Genomic DNA, 20,404 nt, shown 5'->3' with positions numbered 1-20,404 from the left:
CCAGCCGCGGGACCCCGGAGCCAGTCCTTGCTCTGGAGGAAATCCCGTTCCTGGAAAAGCCAAATGAGCCGCGAGGGCTTCAGGAAAGCTCAGGGGTGGGTGCAGCCCACTGGACAGGGCAGGACCGAGCCCCTGGCGCCTGCGCAGTGGGGCGCCGGCAGGTGGTGCATGCCCTGCACGCGGCCCGTGCACTGAGTAATTAGCCCGGGGGTGGCCTCCGCTGCTGTCGTGCAGAAGCGAGAAATGGGGACTTCGTTCCTGGATCAGCTGCCAGCTTCAAAGGATTAGTTATCTACACATCCAGGGGCGGCGGGGCCGGCTGTGTGGGCCGGGTTTCCGGGATTCGTGTCGTGGTTTCTTCGGACTTGACTAGGATCCCAGGGGACTTGAAGCAGCGCGGGCCGAGTCTGGGGACGCGGGCGGATTTGCGGAGGGCCACTTCCAGCCGTTGAGCTTAGTAAGACGGGCGATTTTTGTTTTATTTCTCCAAGTGCTGATAGTCCCCGCTTAAATATTTTGGAGAGGGTTGTTAGGTAGGATCGCAAGTGTGTAGCTCAGGGAACCTCACAGAGGGCGAGCTCGCCTGTGGGAGCCCCCACCCCGGCCCCGCACCCCCCAGGCAGCCCAGTGTGAGCAGCACCCAACGCCCGGGCAGCCCCTCCTGACCGCCGGGGTCGTGCTGCGTGTGTCTGAGCGTTGGGGAGCCCTGGGGGTGGTGGGTGGTGTGGGGGTGAGTCGGGGAAGAGGCCGGGCGGTCCCTGGTGTGCAGGCGCATGAGGACAAGGACGCCCGGGCCGGGCCACCCGCTCCCCCCGCGTCTCCCACACGCCCACCAGTCCTTGTCCTTCCGTCTGTCCCCCCTCCCGCTCCCTCCCTCCCCAGCACATTCCTCAGACCCCCGCCCACCCCCTCTTGGGACCTGAGGATTTAACGTCCCTGTGCCTGGGTATCTGTTCGTCCCCCCTAAAGTTTGTCGCAGTCTCCCCGCCGCTGGGTCCCCTGTCCTGTCCGCAGCCATAAAAGGCTCCTTGTTCCGTCCCGTTTTCCTGAGGTTGGGGAGGGAGAGAGTCCGAAGGTCAGTGGGCCACGTGGAGCCCGACGGCGCTCGGTTTACGGGGTGGAGGCGCTGAGGCCCTGGTTGCCCTCGTCCCACTGGGGTCGCGTCCGCTCCTCCATCAGCAGCGGGGCTCATGGGGCTCCGGCTTCCCACCCCCCGCGGGGCCGCAGTCCTGGCGCTGGTGTGGGTGCCTCCTGGGGGCCCACCGTGTGCGTGTGGCCTGTGTGGTTGGGGTCTCCCCGCAGCCTGTGGGCGGCCTCAGCCGTCGCCGAGGACAGAGCCCCGGCAGGAAGAGGGGAGACACCGCACCCGCTGGGGTGGGCTGGGGGCCAGGGCTGGGGCGGGGCGCCAGTGGGACGCACACAGGACAGGCATGGGGGGTCATGAACATGGGCTCTGTGCCTGTGTGTCCTAAAGAACAGGCTCGTATCCTCCTGGAGCCCCAGTCGTCACGGAGCGCAGTGGTGGCCCACCTGCCACCCGCTGCAGTTGTCACCCGCCAGGCTGACACCAGGGGAGATGGGGGTGACATAGCCGGGAGCGCCGAGGACAGGGGACAAGGGCCCCTTCCAGGCTGACAGGCGGCCCCTCTGAGGTCTCACGCAGGCTGTGCTGGCAGGTGATGTGGGCCCAGCGCCAACCCCAGAGGGAGCCGTGTGCGGGGACAGAGGGGTCAAGGGGGGCTGTGCTCTAGGGAAGGGGGACACGAGGGTCTGAGAGGCCATGTGTGTGGCCTGAAGCAGACTGATGGGGAGGGACGCAGCGGGTGCCCCGAGAGCTCTCAAGGGGACCGTGTAGCAGGGCCAGGGTCCTGGGTCGGCCTGCAGTGATGCCAACCGGGGCCAGCCCGGAAGGTCGGGGGACGAGGCCAGTGGGTCTGGCAGGGTCCCAGGGTCAGCGTGGGACACAGGGGCTGAGGGCTGGGCCGGGAGGGTCCTGATGTCCACCGAGACCTCTGATGACCCAGGGTCGTGGGGAGGGCCCCACGGAGAACGGGGCTCGTCCCCTGGAGGGCTCTGCAGCGTCCCGTACGTCACATTGCCTGAGTGACTCTGTACCTACCTGTGAAACGTGGAGCAACAGGAAAGATGAGCTAAAGGAAAGACTGGCCTGGGATTTGCCATTCTGCGGGCACGCCGCTGTCCACGTGGGCTTGTGGGGACGTCTGGCCATCGTGGACGCGGCCTTTCTTCTCCTTCACTGAAAAAGGAGCTCTTAAATTTTTTTTCTCTCCGTCCCCGCCAAAGAGTTCCTACTTCTTATAAACTTCATTTCTAACCCCACGGCCCTGGCTCCTGTGCGCAGGCACCTGTCCCTGTGCTGTGAGCAGCAGGCCCAGCTGGCCACACGACCCCAGGCTGGCCGGGGCTGACGCCGCAGCGGGGGTGCGAGAGCCAGGTTCCCGGGGACGGGGCGGCCGGCTGTGCCACCGGCGGGGAGCCCTGGGCCCTGCCCCCCAGAAGGGCGGTGGCCTCGCACCCACACTCCTGGAACAAAGACGGCCTCAATCCTCTCTCCGCGTCTGAACAGATGGGCGCCTCGCTGTCTTGCACTTGCAAATATTTTCACTTGGCAGGACTTGCAGCGTGAAATCGGGGAGTTGCCGTGGGTGGGGCCGTGGCTCCGAGGCTCGGCCCTGCAGGCTGGTTGCTCCCCGACGGACCTTGCGAGTGCAGCCCCTCAGAGGCCACACGCGGCACCGATGCGCAGACGTGACCCCGAGTCGGGGAGGGAGAGCCGCCCGCCCGCCCCCGGGTCCTGGCTCTCTTTCACCTGCTCCTTCTCTGTCTTGCAGGTTTTGGGATTTGAGATCGACGCGCTGAACTCCGTCCAGTTTTCCAACCACACAGGTAAGGCCTCGGCGGGGAGCTGGGCGTGGGCCCGAGGAGCGGCCTTGGGCCATCTGGGGGCCCTGCAGAGGCCGCCCAGCATGTGAGGGGCGGCCTGACCTCGGGTGTGGACGGTGCATTTGGATCTCGGCCCGGCTGCTTGGCCGAGTGATCCCGGGGCAGGCTGGCGAGCGTCCCGGCTCCGCAGTCTCCTCTGCCGCAGGGACGGGCTCTGGCCCCTGCGGCGGGGCCGTGCCCTCTTCCGAGGGAGCCCCGATCCTGCAGGATCCTGATTCCCTGTGTCAAAACCCAGCGCCTCGGGAACTCACGCGGTGCCTCTGTCTCCACGCAGGGGACCCAGGGACTTCTGTGCCCACAGGCTTTGAAACAGAATTGCTAAGTCAAGGGCACGTGAGGGACGCTGCCCTGGAAGGGCCTCGGGGTGTCCAGACACGCTTCCCGAGCTCGCTGCCCTCGCCGCCCGACCCCGGGCCTCGGGAGGCGCCCTGCCCTGGGACCCCACGCTGCCGTAGAGCCTGGGGAGCGAGGCCCCTCCCTTCCTGGAAACGTCCCCACATCACCTCTTCTGAGGTGACTGCACGCAGACGGAACCCAGGAGCACAGAGCGTCCCGGAGCTGGCCTGGCAGGGCGCCCGCAGGGGTGCGGTGGGTGCTGGGCTCAGCCCGCGCGCTTGGGAGAGGTAGCCCGCAATCCTCTTGGTGCGGCTTTTCTTGGAAGGGCCGGGGTGTCGTGAGTCATGGATGGAGGGGAAGAGTGACACTTGGGGTTCAGAAGAAAAGCCTCCAGTTCTCAGCGAAAGCCTGTCCCCGCCGTGGCTGTGACATTTGGAGAAGCCCCAAGAAGCTTAAATGGATTCAGTGAACTCAATTGATTCATCCCGCGTGTTCTGTTACGTGTCTTAACCACCTTCCTGTTTGTTTAAATGAGCCCGACTGGCTCGGCCACTGAGCGTTGGAACCGTGTTGGCTGCTGAGTGTCCCGTTGTGTCGTAACCAGCGTGAGGCCAGCGGAGCAGCGACCCGGCTCAGCAGCTCCTGCTGCCCAGGGAGCGGGTTCCGGGATGAGGGGAGGGGGCTTCTGGGGGCTTCAGTGGCGGCTGGCTGCCTCCTGGGCTCCCACAGAACCTCCGCAGGTGCTGGCCTGGCCGTCCCGAGGGGTCCAAGCCCCAAGGGCGCCTCTGGCCTGCCTGGGAGGGGTGGGTGGAGGCCAGGTCCCCGAGGCCTTCCTGGGGGCGGGGGTGTCATTAGGGCCAGAACGCAGCGGTGAGGCCAGGGGCTGACTTCCAGGGTGGCCAGCTCGAGTGGTTCCTGGCGGTGCCCCCACCCAGCCTCCAGATGCCGCGGGTGCCTGCCTGGTGAGGGGAGCACCCCACCCGTGGGCTCGGCGGGGCTGTCTGTGCAGCCTGACCACGAGTCTGGGCTCAGTCCTGGGCTTTGGGCTCAGAAGAGCTTAGGGTGTTTTTGTTTTGTTTTGTTTTGTTTAAAAGAGAAAGAGACAAAAAGTATGTGTAGAGTTGGGGGGCAGACGGAGAAGATAGAGAATCCTTTTTTTTTAAGATTTTATTTATTTATTTGAGAGAGAGCACAAGTAGGGGGAGGGGCAGAGGGAGAAGCAGACGCCTCGCTGAGCAGGGATCCCAGTGCAGGACTCCATCCCACGACCTGAGCCAAAGGCAGATGTTTCACTGACTGACCCCCACCAGGTGCCCCCATTCTTACCCTTTTATTCTATTCATATTTTTTTAAACATTTTTTTTAATCTTTATTTATTTATGATAGTCACAGAGAGAGAGAGAGAGGCAGAGACACAGGCAGAGGGAGAAGCAGGCTCCATGCACCAGGAGCCCGATGTGGGATTCGATCCCGGGTCTCCAGGATCGCGCCCTGGGCCAAAGGCAGGCGCCAAACCGCTGCGCCACCCAGGGATCCCCTCTATTCATATTTTTAAAGATATTTTATTTCTGTATTTGAGAGTGAGCGGGAGGGAGAGAGAGTCCTCAAGCAGACCCCCTGCTGAGCACAGAGCCCGCCGTGGGGCTCGATCCCATGACCTTGAGATTGTGACCTAAGCCAAAACCAAAAGTCCATGCTTAACCAACTGAGCCACCCGGGCGCCCCGTTACCTCTTTTTTAAAAGAGCCGGAAGCAGGAAGCACTCACCGCGGGTCCCTATCAAGGCCTGCGTGTCTGGGGACAATGACGTGGCTCCCACTGCCTGGCCGAGGCCTCACTGTTGGTCGCTTCCCCCACGTGGTCCTGCTGTGTACTCAGCCCTTGGCTCACAGCACACGTGACGGGCCAGGACGTTCCAGCCACGCGCCGTCTGTGCCCTGCTCAACAGGTGGCCGCGTGGACCGAGTGTGGGGACCCCCTGAGCAATGCCTGATCACTGCAGGGGCTTCTGAACGCGGCTGCCCACATCACTGGTTTCCTGGGGCCGTGACCATGGGGCACGTCCGGCAGCTCTGTTCCCAGGGACGCGGTCCCGCTAGCAGTAATCCACCTCTTTAGGGTCAGGAAGCCCTTCTTTTCTTTAACAACATCTCTGCGATGGCATTTATGTGCCTCGGGGCTGTTGCACCTGGTGGAGTGTGTAGTTTGGTGGCTGCGGGTTCACTCCCAGAGCGCACGTGTTCACCGCTCCCGTGGAAGCTGTACCACGTGACTCCCTGTGCCTCACCGTCGCCGTCCTCCTGGCCCCTGCCCCCACATCTGCTCTGTCCCCGTGGACTTGCCTGTTCTGGAGATTGCACAGAAGCAGAATCACAATAGGTGATCTTAAGTGACGGCTGCCACTGAGCCCGGCGTTTCCTTGCTCGTCCGTGTTGTAGCCAGTGCTCCTGTCCTGTTCACGGCCAAGTAATGCTCCCCTGCAGTATGGACGGACCACATTTTGCTCCGTGTCTGCTTGGTGATGGACACGGGTTTATGAATTGTGGCTGTTCAGCACACTACTGCTGGGGGCACCTGGGTCTCCTTCTTGATCTCTCAGCATCGTGAGATCAAGCCCCCGCATCGGGTCTGCTTGCGACTCTCTCTGCCCCCCACATAAATATTTTTTTAGATTTTTTTTTTTTTTTTTTTTTAGATTTTATTTTATTCATGAGAGACACACAGAGAGAGGCAGAGGGGGAAGCAGGCTCCCTGCAGGGAGCCCAGTGCAGAACTCGATCCCGGATCCTGGGATCATGACCTGAGCCAAAGGCAGATGTTCAACCGCTGAGCCACCCCGGCGTCCCAATAAATAAATTTTTAAAAAAGAAATGAATGCGGCTTCTGTGAGCATCATTCTGCGCCCATTTCTGGGGCCGAGTTAGTTTTGTCCAGGTCCGTGTCCCCAGCTGCACGCTTGCCGGGCCAGACGGTAACTGATGTGTGATCGCGTGGACACCTGCCAGGCTGCTCTCCGCGGTGGCGGCACCACTCTTCAGCCCTGCCAGCAAGGTCAGAGGGCTCCCGGTCTCCGCCTCCTCATCGGGACTTGTCCTTTGACTTGTCTCCGTCTTCTTCATGGTAGCCAGCCCGGTGGTGTGAACAGGATGTGTTAAAAAACGAAACTCAGCCGAGTAAATTTGCAGATCTAATTGGTTTCGTTCAATGATTCATGAATCGGGCGGCATCCCATCTGGCAAGTGGAGGGGAGCATCAGTGAGCTGAGTGAAAGAGGTTTTTAAAAATTTATTTTAGAGAAAGAGAGAGAAGGCAACGGGGGGCGGGGGGCAGGGTCCAGAGAGGGAGAGAGAATCCCAAGCAGACTCCTTGCTGAGCGCAGAGCCCGATGCGGGGCTCAGTCTCACGACCCTGAGATTCTGACCTGAGCCGAAACCAAGAGTCAGATGCTCAACTGACTGCGCACCCCCCAGGTGCCCCTGTAGGAAAGGTTCTTTTTTTTTTTTTTTTTTAAGATTTTATTTATTAGAGACACAGGCAGAGGGAGAAGCAGGCTCCACACAGGGAGCCCGACGTGGGACTCGATCCCCGGTCTCCAGAATCCCGCCTGGACTGAAGGCCGTGCTAAACCGCCTGAGCCACCGGGGCTGCCCTGAAGGAAAGGTTCTTAAAGGCGGAGAGAGAGTGTTAAAAAGACAAAGGAAGAAAGGAACCGAGTCGCAAGGGATGCCTGGCTTGGGCAAGGTCGGCCCTCTGAGGGGAGCAGGAGAGTCTACGGGTCAGTTTCCCAGGACTGACCTGGAAAGTCCATGTTGTCGGGTTAAGGGGTTCCCCTCCAGGGGTGAAAAACTGCAGTTAGGTTCAGCAGTAGGTCTTGGTTTACCCACTCGGGGCCTTCGCGCAAGTGACACCATTTGGGGCCTGTTTCTTTTTCACAGAGCTCGTTGTGGCTCAGTCAGAAACAACTGTGGGGATCGCTGGGGGGCTCAGCGGTTTGGAGCCGCCTTCAGGCCAGGGCGTGACCCTGGAGACCCGGGATCAAGTCCCACGTCCAGCTCCCTGCACGGAGCCTGCTTCTCCCTCTGCCTGTGGCTCTGCCTCTCTCTGAGTATTTCTCATGAATAAATAAATAAACTCTTTAGAAAAGAAAAAGAAACAACGGTAGGTTGCGGCCGCGAGCCTCCGTCCCGGGTGAGCGGGTCTCCCAGAGCAGGGCTGGCCGACTGTCCCCGTGGAGGGCAGGCAAATAACTGAGGCTGGGCACTTGTGCGCCTGTAGTGTGGAAGCAGCCCGACACCCCCTGTTAGGACGGGGACCCGCGAAGATCCCACAAAACCTGCACCTTGTGGATGAAAGCTGAAAATGGACTTTCTTCTAATTCTCACAAGTCATGAAGCGTCACCCTCCTTTTTTCCCCCAACCATTCTCGGCTCCGAGGGCAAAAGCGTGCGGCAGGCTGGGCTTGGCTCACGGGGCCTGGTGGGTTGGCCCCTCCTCTGGGTCTGCGTTTCTCAGATTTGCTGTGGATAATATCCCGCTGGGGCCTCACTAGTAAAGCTGTGCTGGGCTCACCCCCAGAGACCCACTCACCTGGCCCGGCCCGTGCCTGAGAGAGAATCCGCACGTCAGACGAGCCCCCGGGCTGCTGGTGCTGCCAGTCTGAGCGGCCCTGCTGGGAAGGAAGGGTGATGAGCCCGAGGTCAGAGCAGCGTTCCTAGGGGTTACAGATGGCTGCAGGGTGCCGGGGATCCCCAGGACCACCCCCGGGTTTAGCAGTTTGCCGGGGGACCCCCCAGGACTCAGCACAGAGCAAAGTCCACCCAGGGCAAGGGCCATGGGGAGAAGTCAGGCACCAGGCCTGCACTCCCAAGCCACACGACCACGTTCTCATGGGTGGGACGGGGATGGCCACCTTAGCCTGTGCGGCCAGGGGTCCTCTGCACGGCAGCAGCATCCCCTAGGAGTCCTTTTGGCTCCTCTCATGCCTGTGTGCCTGGTCACACTTGGCCCTTGCTCAGATCTTGACCCGAGAGCGACTCTGGTCGCAGCTCGGTCTTAGGGGGCTGCAGGACAGGATGTGACGAGCCCCGCCTGCCGGGGTGCCCGGGTAGCGGTGGCTGAGCCACTGGACCAGGATGGGGAAACATGCGCAGCACAGGCTGCAGAGCAAGTGGCCGTGACATGAGGGGTGGGCCGGGCACCCCCACACGCCCCCTGGATTCAGGGAGAAGGCACGCAGCCACGTGGTGTCATCTGTGTCAGTGTGATAGGTTCCACGGCCGTCCACAGGCAGCGTGGAGAGCTGACCGTCCCTGCGGCCCTGGATTGACTCCACACGGAGCGGGCCGTGGAGGGGGACCCTAGGGTCAGCAGTGAGCACCTCTGGCGGTGTAAGAGCCAGGGGTGCATGCAGGGGGCCGTGAGGCTGGTGCTGTCGGGGACCGTCCGAAGGCGTTGCATCGCCCACGGGGAAAGGACTGTCCCCTGGCATCACTGAGGGCGAGTGAGCAACTGTTTGGGCCGCAGAAGGCCAACGGGTAAGGCCGTGCCCTGCCCACGTGCCCTGGGTGTCCCGGCCCTGAGCGTTCCCCTCTCCCCACAGGCTACGCTCACTGGAAGGGTCAGGTGCTGAACTCGGATGAACTCCACGAGCTCTACGAGGGCCTCAAGCTGAACAACGTGAATAAATATGACTACGTGCTCACGGGTAAGAGTCCAGGGATGCTGGGTGCTGGTGCTGGGGGCCTCGAGCTAGCGGGGCGTGGGCCCGTCCCTGGTCCCGGCGTCCTTCAACGAGGGATGGCCCCTGCCGCCGAGTAGCATGACCTTGGGGGTCCTGGATGCATGGTGCTCACTCAGATGGGCTGTTCTGTGTCCCATAGTTCTGGAGGCGTGTTGGGGGGACACGGGTGTTGGGAAGGGGCTGGGGGTGAAGACACCCAAGTGAGGCGACGTACTGCACCTGGTGCATTTAATCATTAGGTTTGTGGTAAAAATATCTATTTGTGGGGCCCCCGGGTGGCTCAGCGGTGGAGCACCTGCCTTCGGCTCAGGGCGTGACCCTGGGGTTCCAGGATCGAGTCCCACGTCGGGCTCCCTGCATGGATCCTGCTTCTCCCTCTGCCTGGGTCTCTGCCTCTCTCTCTGTGTATCTCATGAGTAAATAAATAAAATCTTTAAAAAAATACATTTACTTATAGTTACATACACAGGAGTGAATACGCTTGTTATTGACAATGGAAAAGACAGAAGGAGGACACTTCCCTGTACACTGTCACCCGTGGCCTTTTCCCTTCTTTTAAAACTTGACGTTCCTCTTGGGAAATGCCCAGTGTCCCCGCAGTGACTACAGAGGCCGGGGACGCTTTGTCTTAACCCCGGCTGCGGGATTGGAGAGCTGCCGCCGCGCTCTGCTGCGTGGGGTTTTGATGGGGCACTTCCCCCGGGCCGTGGGCCGCTGATGCGAGCCTTCTGGCTTCTGGGGGGCCCGGATTTCCATCCCAAAGGTTACACGAGAGACAAGTCCTTCCTGGCCTCCGTGGTTGACATCGTGCGGGAGCTGAAGCAGCAGAACAGCAAGCTCGTGTATGGTAGGTGCTGGGCCGTCACCCCTGGGGTGGGTGGACCTGGGGCCCTCGAGTGGGTGGCTCGGCGCTCCCCCCTCACAGTCCACCTCTCCCGGCCCCGAAGCGCCGAGTGTGCTGGGCGCGCAGGGGCGTGTGCCCTCAGGGCTCTGGGAAGGGCTCGGGACGTCTTCACGGCGGCCCTGCCGTCTGCGTGGGGCACTTGAGAGAAGCGGGTCGGGTACGTGCAGTAATCCGCATCCGCGTGTGAGGCCTGGGGCGGCCAGGCCCTGCGGTTGGGGCGTGTGGGCCACCGTTGGCCCTAGAGAGGGCGGCGGAGGGTCTGGATGTCCCGAGTGGGGCCCAGCTGTTCCGGCCGAGGCCGAGGCCCCGCTGAGGCGTGTGCCAGACCCGTCTGTCCCTAATCCCAGGCGGCAACCCCAGCCCCTAGGGTGTCCCCAGCCAGAGGCCTGTGCAGGTAAACGACACGGGAGACTCGGGTTACTCTTTCCCCTCTGGGACTCAGGCGTGTGCGTTCCGGGCCCTGCGGGGTCCTTCCACGTGTGTGACGCTCCCTCCGCCCGGGGGGAGCTCCAGCGGCCTGACACGGGGGCCCCGCCGTTGGGAGCAGGAGCCGGGCTTATGACCCACGCAGGACCAGTGTGGTCTTGTCGCTTCGGCCCCACAGGTTGGGCCTTCCCAGCCGTCCACGCCGGCCCCCGCCCTCGGTCCCCACCCTCAGTGGGAGCGCCCGCAAGGCCGGTGGCTTTGCCCACACTGCGGCCCGCGGCCCGAGGGGAACGTGCTTGTGTGGGGCAGACGACACTGAGGCCACAGCAGGTCCTGCCGCCAGGACGAGCGCACGGGCTGCTGGCCTGTGTCACTGTCCCGCGACAGGTGCAACCGATGGTCAGATAGAAATCAGAGCCCTCGGTCGTCTAGGACGACAGCCGCCGGGCAGCGGGGGCGGAGGCGGTTCGCAGCCGGAGGTTGGGCAGGGCCGCCCTCCCGCGGGCGCGGCGGGTGCTGGTAGCTGTGCTTTGTGTCTCCGCAGTGTGCGACCCGGTGATGGGCGACAAGTGGAATGGCGAAGGCTCCATGGTTAGTGACTCCACGCAGGACGCTGCGCACGCCGCGTGTCAGCCGTGCCGGGGAGCAGGGCTGGGCCGGACCCCACCCCCCCGGGGCCCCATGTCCCGCTGCATCAAAGAGCAGTGCCGGGCGCGGCCGGCTCAGGCCCTGGAGCAGCGGGCGGCTCTTGACCTCGGGGTCATGTGCTCCAGCCCCACGTTGGACGCAGAGATTACTTAAAAAAAAAAAAATCTTTCAGAAAAAAAGTAGCCACACTCCACAAACGAACAGACGTGGCTGTTGCCTAATAGAATTCTACATGTGGACACTGAAATAGGAGTTTTCTGTGGTTTCTGGGTGTCCCACAGCGCCGCGGCTGCTGTTCGGTTGGCTCTGCCCCAAGCACGTGAGGGCAGGCGGCCGGAGCATCGCGACCCTGGCGGGGCGGACAGCGGGGGTGCCAGCCCGTGGGGAAGGCGGAAACCCGCCCCCGAGGGTCACCCTGCGCCCTCCGAGCCGGACTGGGCCGCTGGCGGGGTCAGCCCTGGTCTCGGGCCCGCAGCCTGGGCCACACGGCTCCCGTGGCCTCCCGCGTGCGCCTCAGCCCGCGCCCCTTGTCGCCCTCAGTACGTTCCGGAGGACCTCCTTCCCGTCTACAAGGAGAAGGTCGTGCCCGTGGCGGACATCATAACCCCCAACCAGTTTGAGGCTGAGTAAGTGACTTGAACCCAGTTGGGCTTTTAGATGCCTGCCGGTCAGGCGGGGCCGTGGGGTTCCTTCTCGGGAGGCCCCGTCTCAGGTGGGGGCAGGAACTAGGCACCGGGGGGCCCTGGCCCCCGTCCTGTGATCGTGCATCTTCCTAGACGGCAAGAGCTGGGGGACACGCGGGGGGCGCACTGAGGCAGGGGCGGGGGGCGCAGGCCCCGGGTGGAGCTCCCGACACCACGTCCCAAATCCTCGCATGAGGTTAAAGGGAGCCGGGCAGGGGCCGCGTCTGATGAAGAACCGGTGCCGGGGTGGGGGAGTGGCACTGAGCGTCCAGGCGGGTCGTCTGCGCCCTGAGGTGTGGACCTGGGGCTCCCTGACCCAGCCCGTCCGTCCTGGGGGACCGCGAGCCCTCGGGGAGTGATGTTAACCGTTTCCAGTCTGCGTTTCCAGTGTCCGTGGATGTTGGTCACTCTCACTGGCCACGACGCGGGGCCCCGTGCTCCTTGCCGTCGTTACGTTTTACTCTCCACTCGTCTTTACGCACGTCATGGTGGCCACTGGGTCTGTGATGGCCACAGATGCGGGGTTCCTGCGGGGATGGGAGGAGGTCACCGGTGCCACCGTGGCTTTGGGGGCGTTTCCAGCAGGACGCAGAGAAGCAAGGTCTCACCTGTGCTCACCTGTCTTCCAGGTTATTGAGTGGCAGGAAGATCCACAGTGAAGAAGAAGCATTAGTGGTAAGACCCCCCCGAGGCCTGGCATGGGACACGTGGCCCCGCGCACGGCGGAGAGGGCACAGCCACACACCCCGGGGGTGGGAGCTCCCGCGTCCTGGCTCCCAGCTGCCAGGACCTGAGGACGTGTCGTGAGCCCCCATGGGCACCTCGTCGGGCGCCTGCAGCCCTCGTGCTCGTCTGGGTGCAGGTTCACCTGCTGCCTGGTCAGGGGAGCCGGGGGGGCGTCCTGGGGCGGCCGTGGCAGTGCCACAGAGCAGGGGGCCAGGGACAGCACTGATTCTCTGGTCCTGGGGCCAGGAGCCCAAGATCAGGGCGTTGGGGGGACCGTTCTCTGTCTACACCTGTAGGGAGGAACCCGTCCCTCACTGTCTCCCGGCCTCTGGGGTCCTGGGTTTGTAGACCCATCGCCAGGCTCGGCCTCTGCTTGCCAGGGGCGTCCCCTGTGCCTCTGTGTTCTCGTCTCTTACTAAGGATGCCAGGCAGATGGGATACAGGCCCCGGCCGGTGACCTTGTCTTAACCTGCATGTGCACATATGTGGGGTGTTGAGCGTGTCAGGGCGCACGTGTGCAGGTGTCTGCGTGCATGTGTGAGGGGCTGACTACAGCGAGTTGGCGTGCACCTTTGGGGGCCGGCTGGGTTCACCCGGGACCCTCAGGGACGGCTGACGGGGGGGACTGGTGCACCTGAGACCCTCAGGGACGGCTGATGGTGGGGGACCGGTGCACCCAGGACCCTCAGGGATGGCTGACGGGGGGGACTGGTGCACCCGGGACTCTCAGGGACGGCTGACGGGGGAACTGGCTGGCACCGAGGCAGGCAAGGTTTCTTCTTTGAGGATCTTTTCACCTTTCTGCCGAGGAGCTTGTTGCTGGTCAGTCGTTTAGCCTTCTATGGGGTTCCTGGGCCGTGTGTCCAAGCGGCACACCAGGGCCCTCGCTCCGTCTGTGGCTGGGCCTCAGAGGGGTGCCCTCTCTTCATCGCCCGGGAAACAGATCCGAGTAGCAGGTCCCATCACGGCCATAGCAGGCCCGAGGGGCTGTGGAGCTCTGTTTCCCCAGCGTGCAGCGGGCTCGCGGTGCAAGGTTACAGAGGCGTCCACCCCTCCGCTCGGAGCTGGCCCAGCGCCTTGGGGCCTGCGAGTCAGGTGACCCTCCCCACCCCGTGACGCACCCACAGGCTCTGAGAATTAGAGGAAGGTCCTGCGTGGTGCCTGGCACAGGGTGGCGCTGGGTGGGTGGCACGCCCCACGTGTGTGACCACCCGCAGCCCGTGCTGGGCTCCGGAGCAGTCGTGCCCGCCAGTGTGATCACAAGCCCTGGTCTGAGGCTTTTGCTCAAGGACAGGCCCTCTTCCAACTGTGAAGGAAAAGCCGCTTAGTGGTCACTGCCGTGTGACCCTCTGGCCCATTTCCTCCCTGCTCGTAGGCCCTAGGCTGAGCCTAGTGGTGCAGCCACACGGGGTGACTTGGGGGAGCCTTCTGGGCCAGGGGACCTGGCTTGGGATCACGCTGGCCCCAGGACCAGAAAGCCAGATGCAGGCACCCACTTCAGGGTCAGCATGGGAGCCCTTCCCGGGGCCCAGAGTGACCCCCAGCAGGGCGGGCGACCTGAGTGGCTTCCCGGGTGCTGCCCCCACGGAGGACCATGAAGCCACCTCCTCCTGGAGACGAGCCCCCTTCCCTGAGCCGAGCACGCCCATCTGGCTGAGCACTTACCCAGGCATGTGTTCTGGGAGGACAGCTGACGGGGGGACTGGTGCACCTACACCCCTCCAACCCCCCCCCCCCCCCCAGCGTGTCACCGGGCACACAGCAGGAGCTTCGCTGAAAGAATAAATGGGCACATGAGTGGCTTCCCTGAGCGGCTGCCCCGGGGGAGCCACGGCTTGATGGGCTGAGTGGTTTTGCTGCCCTGGAGCCAGATGAGCCGGGTCGGGCGTCCAGGGCCGCTTGCCCCCCACCCCGCCCCGCAGTGTGAGTACAGCAGGGTGTGGGGTCCGCAGGTGCATGGCTTCGGGCTTCAGGCACAGGGACTCGGCCTGGTGGCTCTAACCTGACGAGCGGCACTCCGCACGCACGGACTGGGTGCTCGTGTCCTCCGCCTCCGGTCTCCACCCCACGAAGCCCAACCCCCGTTACAGGGCGTTCGTGGTGCAAGTGCCGGTCGTGCCTGGCTGCTTGGGGCGCTGGGGGCCCTGGCACAGGTGGCCAAGCCGTGGCTGACGTGCTCCCCGTGCTCCGGCAGGTGATGGACGTGCTGCACGCCATGGGCCCCGACACGGTGGTCATCACCAGCTCCGACCTGCCCTCCTCGAGGGGCAGTGACTACCTGATCGCACTGGGGAGCCAGAGAACTCGTGAGTCCTGCGGGCCTGGGCTCCCCCTGCCGCTGCAGCCCGTCCCTTGAGGCCTCGGGCTTTGGGTTCAATACGATAAAGAAGAGATCCCTGCCCCACTCAGGTGGTCAGCATCCTGAACGCCTGTCTCCCCCTGAACGATCACATGGGAACAGAATCCAGGGGTTCCTGTGAGTTGGGGTGCAGAGGAGCTCCCCACGCTCGCCGAGCCGCTCTCAGGGCCAGCGTCCATCTCACGGGCTCAGGGGCACATGGACGGCCTGGCTGAGCCCAGGACCCGAGAAACCGGGTGTGCACACACCCCCCCTCCCACGGAGCAGGAGGGCCCGTGGGGCCTCGTGCGCCCCTTGTTAATCGTGTAAATACCGCCCAGGTTGGCGTTTTCGGTCCGAACGACACACGAGGCCGGGGTCACGCCCACCGCCGCAGGGGGCACGCAGCCTGGTCAGCACTCCCTCTGTGTCCGTGGAGAGCTCGCCCTGCACCCCCACGCACACACCCCCATTTCATCAGTTCACGGTCCCCACGGCCAGGGGGCGCCATCCGCGTCCCATCACACGCCCTGGTGTGTGCCGCTGCGCCGTGCTCCCTGCCCCTGGCCACCCCGCTAGGGCTTGTGTCCCCGTTCTTCCTGGGGATGGCGCATCTGTCCCGCGAGCCCCTGGTGGGCAACACTGGCCCTCCCCGCCACCCCCGGGCAGGGAGGAGTAGGGAGGGGGACAGGCGGTCGTCTGCCGAGCCCGAGTCTCAGGGGCCGTCGGCCGTGCTGTCTTCCAGGGAACCCCGATGGCTCTGTGGTGACGGAACGCATCCGCATGGAGATGCACAAGGTGGACGCGGTCTTCGTGGGCACCGGGGACCTCTTCGCCGCCATGCTCCTGGCGTGGACGCACAAACACCCCAACAACCTCAAGGTCAGCAGGACGAGCTCCCTCCACCCTGCCCCCATCGGGGACGGTCTGGGGGCCACTGAGGCTTAGATGGGAGGACTGCGTGTGCCGTGCTGGGGTTGGCCGTGTCGAGGCCCACCGTGACCACCGTGTCGAGGCCCATGACATGCAGCACGTCCAGGCGAGGTCGGGGGCGTTAGCCGAGCCCCAGGAGGGGCCGTTGCAGCCTCAGTGAGTCTGTAGCCGGGAGCATCTCCCTGGAGAGCAACCCAGTAGACGTTGGCCCTAAAGTGTCATCGCCCCAGTGACTCGATAGACTCAGAGGCTGGAGCCCCGGGGGCGTGAGGGACAGGGCTCCGAAGTCACACTTGCAGAGAGGCTCATGCTGGGCGCTGTCCGTGTGTCCATCTGCCCCCCTCCCCCTGCCCCTTTGTGTGTAAATGTTCACACATGTAGCATGTAGACGTTTTGTGTGGACGCTGCTGGGTGAGGGGGCAGTTGCTACCGATCCGGGGTGTCAGGGTTCCCTGTGCCTCTGGTGGAGCGCAGCAGCCACCACCGCGTCCCCTGGCCGCCTCCTGCACCGCCAGGCTGTCCCGGCCACTGGCCCTCTGGGTACCGTGGTGGGGAGGAGGCCGGCGGCCCCGGGCTGGAGTGAGGGGCGGTTAGGAGACAGCAGCCAGCCTCCACCTGGGCTGTGTCCATCAGGGTAGGAGGACCTCGCAGGGGGGCTCTGGAAGCCGGTCCCCCTAAAGCCACCGTAAGGGCCCCGTCCCCCCGGGGGGCAGGCACATGCCCTCCCTGTCACTCAGTGCCCTTGTGAAAGGCAGGCTTGCCCAGGCCCGGCCCCTCCTGCCTGCGAGGCTCAGGGTCGGGCCGCGGGTGACCACACACCTGCTGCCTTGGTTGGCGGCCCCCGTGTCATCTGGTACCGGGCACCTTGGCCGCTGGTGCCCTGCGGGGGGCCTGCTGCTGGGCCGCTCGAGGCCACGTCGGGCTCCCGTAGGGCCCTGCGTCATGGAGCTGGGCGGGAGGGGGTTCCGTGCGCTGCTCCAGCTCCCGCTGAGCCCCGAGTCTTTGACTGTGAGACGCCAACAAGGACCTTGGCCGACTGCGGGGTAGGAGCTCTTTTCCGTGTAGATGCTTCATTCCAGAAACACTTCCTAAGCACCGACTCCGTACCAGACACCACGGGCCGGCCCTTCCTTCCCCGGAGTACGGGGGCCAGAGGGGGCCCGTTAACTGCCGTACGCAGGCATCGGCCCGACGCCCCGGGACCTTTGTGGCGAGCTGTCCCGGGGGGCGTGGGGGTACGTGCTGGTAGAGCCAGGGCCCTGGCGCCTCAGGGTGGACACCGCGCTCGCAGACGCCGGAAACCCCATCCAGGCTGCGGGCGTCACAGCCGTGTGTATCGCCCCGCAGGTGGCCTGTGAGAAGACCGTGTCTGCTATGCATCACGTTCTGCAGCGGACCATCAAGTGTGCCAAAGGTACCTGCCGGCCAGGCCCGGGCACGCGAGGCGGCTGGCACTGAGTGCGGGGAGGGGGCGGGGGAGATGGCGCCTGCCCCCCTGTAGTGCTGGCAGCAGGTCCCCGAGGCTCCTGCCACCTCCACTGGCCCTGGTGTCGGGGTGGGGACTCCAGAGGTGACATGGGCGACCGGGGCTGGCGGGCGGGAGGGGCCGGGGGCGGACACTCGGGGTCTCCGCTGCTCCGTCCCCATCACTGATGCTTTGTCCTGCAGCCCAGGCAGCAGGAGGGCTGAAGCCCAGCCCGGCGCAGCTGGAGCTCAGGATAGTCCAGAGCAAAAAGGACATCGAGAACCCGGAGATCGTGGTCCAGGCCACGGTGCTGTGAGGCCCGGGCGCCGCCCCCCCCGCCCGGCGTGTGCTGTCGCCCTCGTCGTCCTGTGAACACGTAGCGTCTGCCTTAGAGCTGTGAATGAAACTTGGTCTTTTTTGCTTTCATGAGTGTCCAGCAGCCACTGGTCTTAATTGTGAAAATGTGCTGGTCGTGCTTCCCAAAAGTAACAAAACAATCACAGAAATCTGTAACTCGGGGGCCGCGGCTCCCGGCAGCTCTCCTGGCTCAGGGCGTCCGGTCCCGAGCGGGCTAGGGCTGGGAAGCCCGGGGTTTGCGTCCCCCAGGAACCATCGAGGTTTAACCACTTGCGTCTGGAAGAATTATGCCAAATCTCTGTGTTGTCGCTCTGACCCGACCCTCTTTGCTCCCGCTTCAGACGTCCTGTTAGTCACTGCGCTGTCGGGTAGGTTGCCAGGGATCGTTTCACCACGGGGACAGGTCCATACCAGCTGGCCGGCGCCCTGAGCACTGTGCGGTCATGCTGGGGGGCACCTTTCCAGGACCCCGAAAATGCAGGCCGGTCTGCAGGCCTCACCCCCTTCAGTGGGACCTTCCCGTAAGTCATGAGTGTCCATGCCAGGGACCCGCCGGCTGGCGTGATGGAGACGAGGGGGTCGAGGACAGCTTGTGGGAGGACTGACACGTTGTGTTTCCCTTTGGAAAACTCCCCCGGGTTGTCGCACGGCAGGTCGCGTTAGGCAGTTTGCCCCCCCGTTGGGACCTGATACACATGTGGCGGTGCCGAGATGGGTCCAGAGGGCAGTGGGGCTGCGGCCCCAGCATTGGTATCTTTACCCGCCCAGGCCGGTGACCTTGTGCCCTCGCCCCTCCCTGCCAGTCCTGCATTCTGTGCCAGCCGGGAAGCTGGAGGCCCCTAGAGCCAGCCCCGCTGCGCCCACTCCTCAGAGGGGATGTTGGGCATCAGGGAGGGGCCGGGCCAGCGGAGCAGCCCCCGCGTGCCTTGGGCAGAGACCCCAGCCCAGGCCTCGGCACTAGGACACTTGTCCACTGCGGGGGGGACCTCTCTGGCCCCACGGTGTCCAGAATTTTGAGGACCCCCCCAGGCGTGGCTGCAAGCGGGGAGGGGTGCCCATCCTGAAGACGGCCTGCCTCGGTCTTAGTACCCGGCCCCGGCCCCAACCCCACTCCGGGGGGCGCAGAGGTTTGCCTCTCCCAGGAGCCGGCAGCCTGCGGCGGGCCTGGGGACCAGATGGTGGCTCCTGGGAGAGCAGATCCCCCAGCTGCGGCAGTTCCTGTGGCCTCCTCAGTGGGGTGTTCTTCACGCTGGTGAAGACCCCAAAGCAAGCAAACGCCGGTCCCAGACGCTCCCACGTGCTCTTCTTTCCCCCACTTCCACATCCTGTGTCTTAGTGCTCCCGCCTCCACGTCCCTGCAGGCTCGGTTGTCGGCGGCTCCTGCAGTGGCCACGGGTTGGTGTCGTGTCCTGGTTCTGGGGCCCGGCCTCCACTTAGCCCTGGGGGACAGAGCCCGGCCACCGGTCCCTGCAGGGCCGCCCCCTCCCCAGACCAGGAGGACGGGGGACCCGTGGCCGGCAGCCTCCCCGGCAGGGTGGGCACAGGGACCAAAGTCAGCCTGGGCCTGGAAGCACCTGTCACTGCCAAGCAGAGCTGGGGAGCGGCCGCGCCACCAGCCGGCAAACGGCTTCCCCCCCTCTTTTTTAATACCGAGAGCACGTGTGAGACTGTGAGGGAAGCTCCGTGCGTGTCTGCGGCGACGTGGTGGGACGCCCCCCGGCAGCTTCGGTGTCCGGCGTGGGGCCCGCTGTGCGTGTCCGGCGGCCTCGGGGAAACGCCCACAAACACGGTTTGACTCTGTTCCCCACCTTTTATTTCCAGGGCTCAGCCTTTGCGCCCCTGCCCCCGTCCTTTACTTCCCTGTACCGTGCGCAGGATGGAAGTGCTCCACGCTTCCTGGCACATCGCGAACGTCCTGGTGGGACCCGGGACCATTTCCTCTGTCTCCTCCGACTCCAAGGCCCCGAGCACTGGGACAGGTGGCGTCCCAAGCCCTCTGCACCCGCGGCGGGAGCCGGGCGACCCGAGAGCGTCTGCAGAGTGCGGGGCTCCTGTGGGAACAGCGCGCGCGTCCCCGGGAGACTGTCCCACCCATCCTGGCGCGACCCCCACCGCCCCCCACCCCCCATGCCCCTGGAGGCCCCGGCTTGTCTGTGCTTAGAATTTCCCATCCCCGAGTCCACTGTGGTCATTAGCCGTGGTTTTTTATACAGGTTGGGTCCAAATTAGAATTGATCTTTGTTTCTACTCTCCGTAGTCTAGTAACGTGCAAAGTAATAATTATATATATTTTAAGACGAGAGATGTATTATTGGTCCTAAATCGCCTGCTTGTGACCAGAGTACAGATTTCAATAGTTTTTTCGAAGCTTCTGTAGACCTCAGAAGATGAATTACAAGATAACCTTTTTTTAAAACCATTTTCAGATCATTGCCAAGTCCCGCTAAGGTAATCGTGTCGACCTGCATTATTTTTGTAATATATGTCAGCGATGGTAAAAATGATGCTGTGTCGTCTTGTTCTTACACGTGTCGCAACCAGTTTTTAAACCGGGCGTGGTTTGGCGTCCCTGCCCCGATGAGTAAGCGGAGGGTACGTCTCGGGTTCTGCCGGAGGCCCTGCCTGCACCGTGACACCCGCGAGTCCCCGCTGGAGGTGCAGGGTCCCGTCCCAGCTGCGCCATCCAGGAGTCGTGCTGGGGGTGGAGGGCAGGGTGACTCCTTGCTTCTGGGGAGGAGGCGGGGGGCGGGGGCCAGGCCAGGGCCCTGGCATTACTGGGTGTCCCCAGGCCGCTCCCGACTCTGCCCTCCTTGCTTGACCTCACGTTTACCCTCAGTTGAAAAGGACAGTAAAGGAGGTGACAGTTTTCTGGCCGCTGGTCCCG

The 20,404-nt window shown here is 63.8% G+C and overlaps 1 protein-coding gene across 1 annotated transcript in view; it reads left to right on the top strand.

The window, feature by feature from the left end:
- The window catches only part of PDXK (pyridoxal kinase), a 28,109-nt gene extending 8,088 nt beyond the window's left edge, over positions 1 to 20,021 (top strand). The window contains exons 2-11 of the mRNA XM_041735167.1: positions 2,853 to 2,907; positions 8,900 to 9,004; positions 9,804 to 9,887; positions 10,915 to 10,961; positions 11,559 to 11,644; positions 12,331 to 12,376; positions 14,622 to 14,733; positions 15,511 to 15,647; positions 17,046 to 17,112; positions 17,367 to 20,021. Coding sequence (XP_041591101.1) covers positions 2,853 to 2,907; positions 8,900 to 9,004; positions 9,804 to 9,887; positions 10,915 to 10,961; positions 11,559 to 11,644; positions 12,331 to 12,376; positions 14,622 to 14,733; positions 15,511 to 15,647; positions 17,046 to 17,112; positions 17,367 to 17,479 — 852 coding nt within the window. The 3' untranslated portion in view covers positions 17,480 to 20,021. The remainder of the gene's footprint in view (positions 1 to 2,852; positions 2,908 to 8,899; positions 9,005 to 9,803; positions 9,888 to 10,914; positions 10,962 to 11,558; positions 11,645 to 12,330; positions 12,377 to 14,621; positions 14,734 to 15,510; positions 15,648 to 17,045; positions 17,113 to 17,366) is intronic.
- Positions 20,022 to 20,404: the final 383 nt, after the last annotated feature.

This window comes from Vulpes lagopus, chromosome 20 (genome assembly GCF_018345385.1).
Source record: "Vulpes lagopus strain Blue_001 chromosome 20, ASM1834538v1, whole genome shotgun sequence".
Taxonomy (NCBI): Eukaryota; Metazoa; Chordata; class Mammalia; order Carnivora; family Canidae; genus Vulpes; species Vulpes lagopus.
This window is presented reverse-complemented; position numbering and strand designations above follow the sequence as displayed.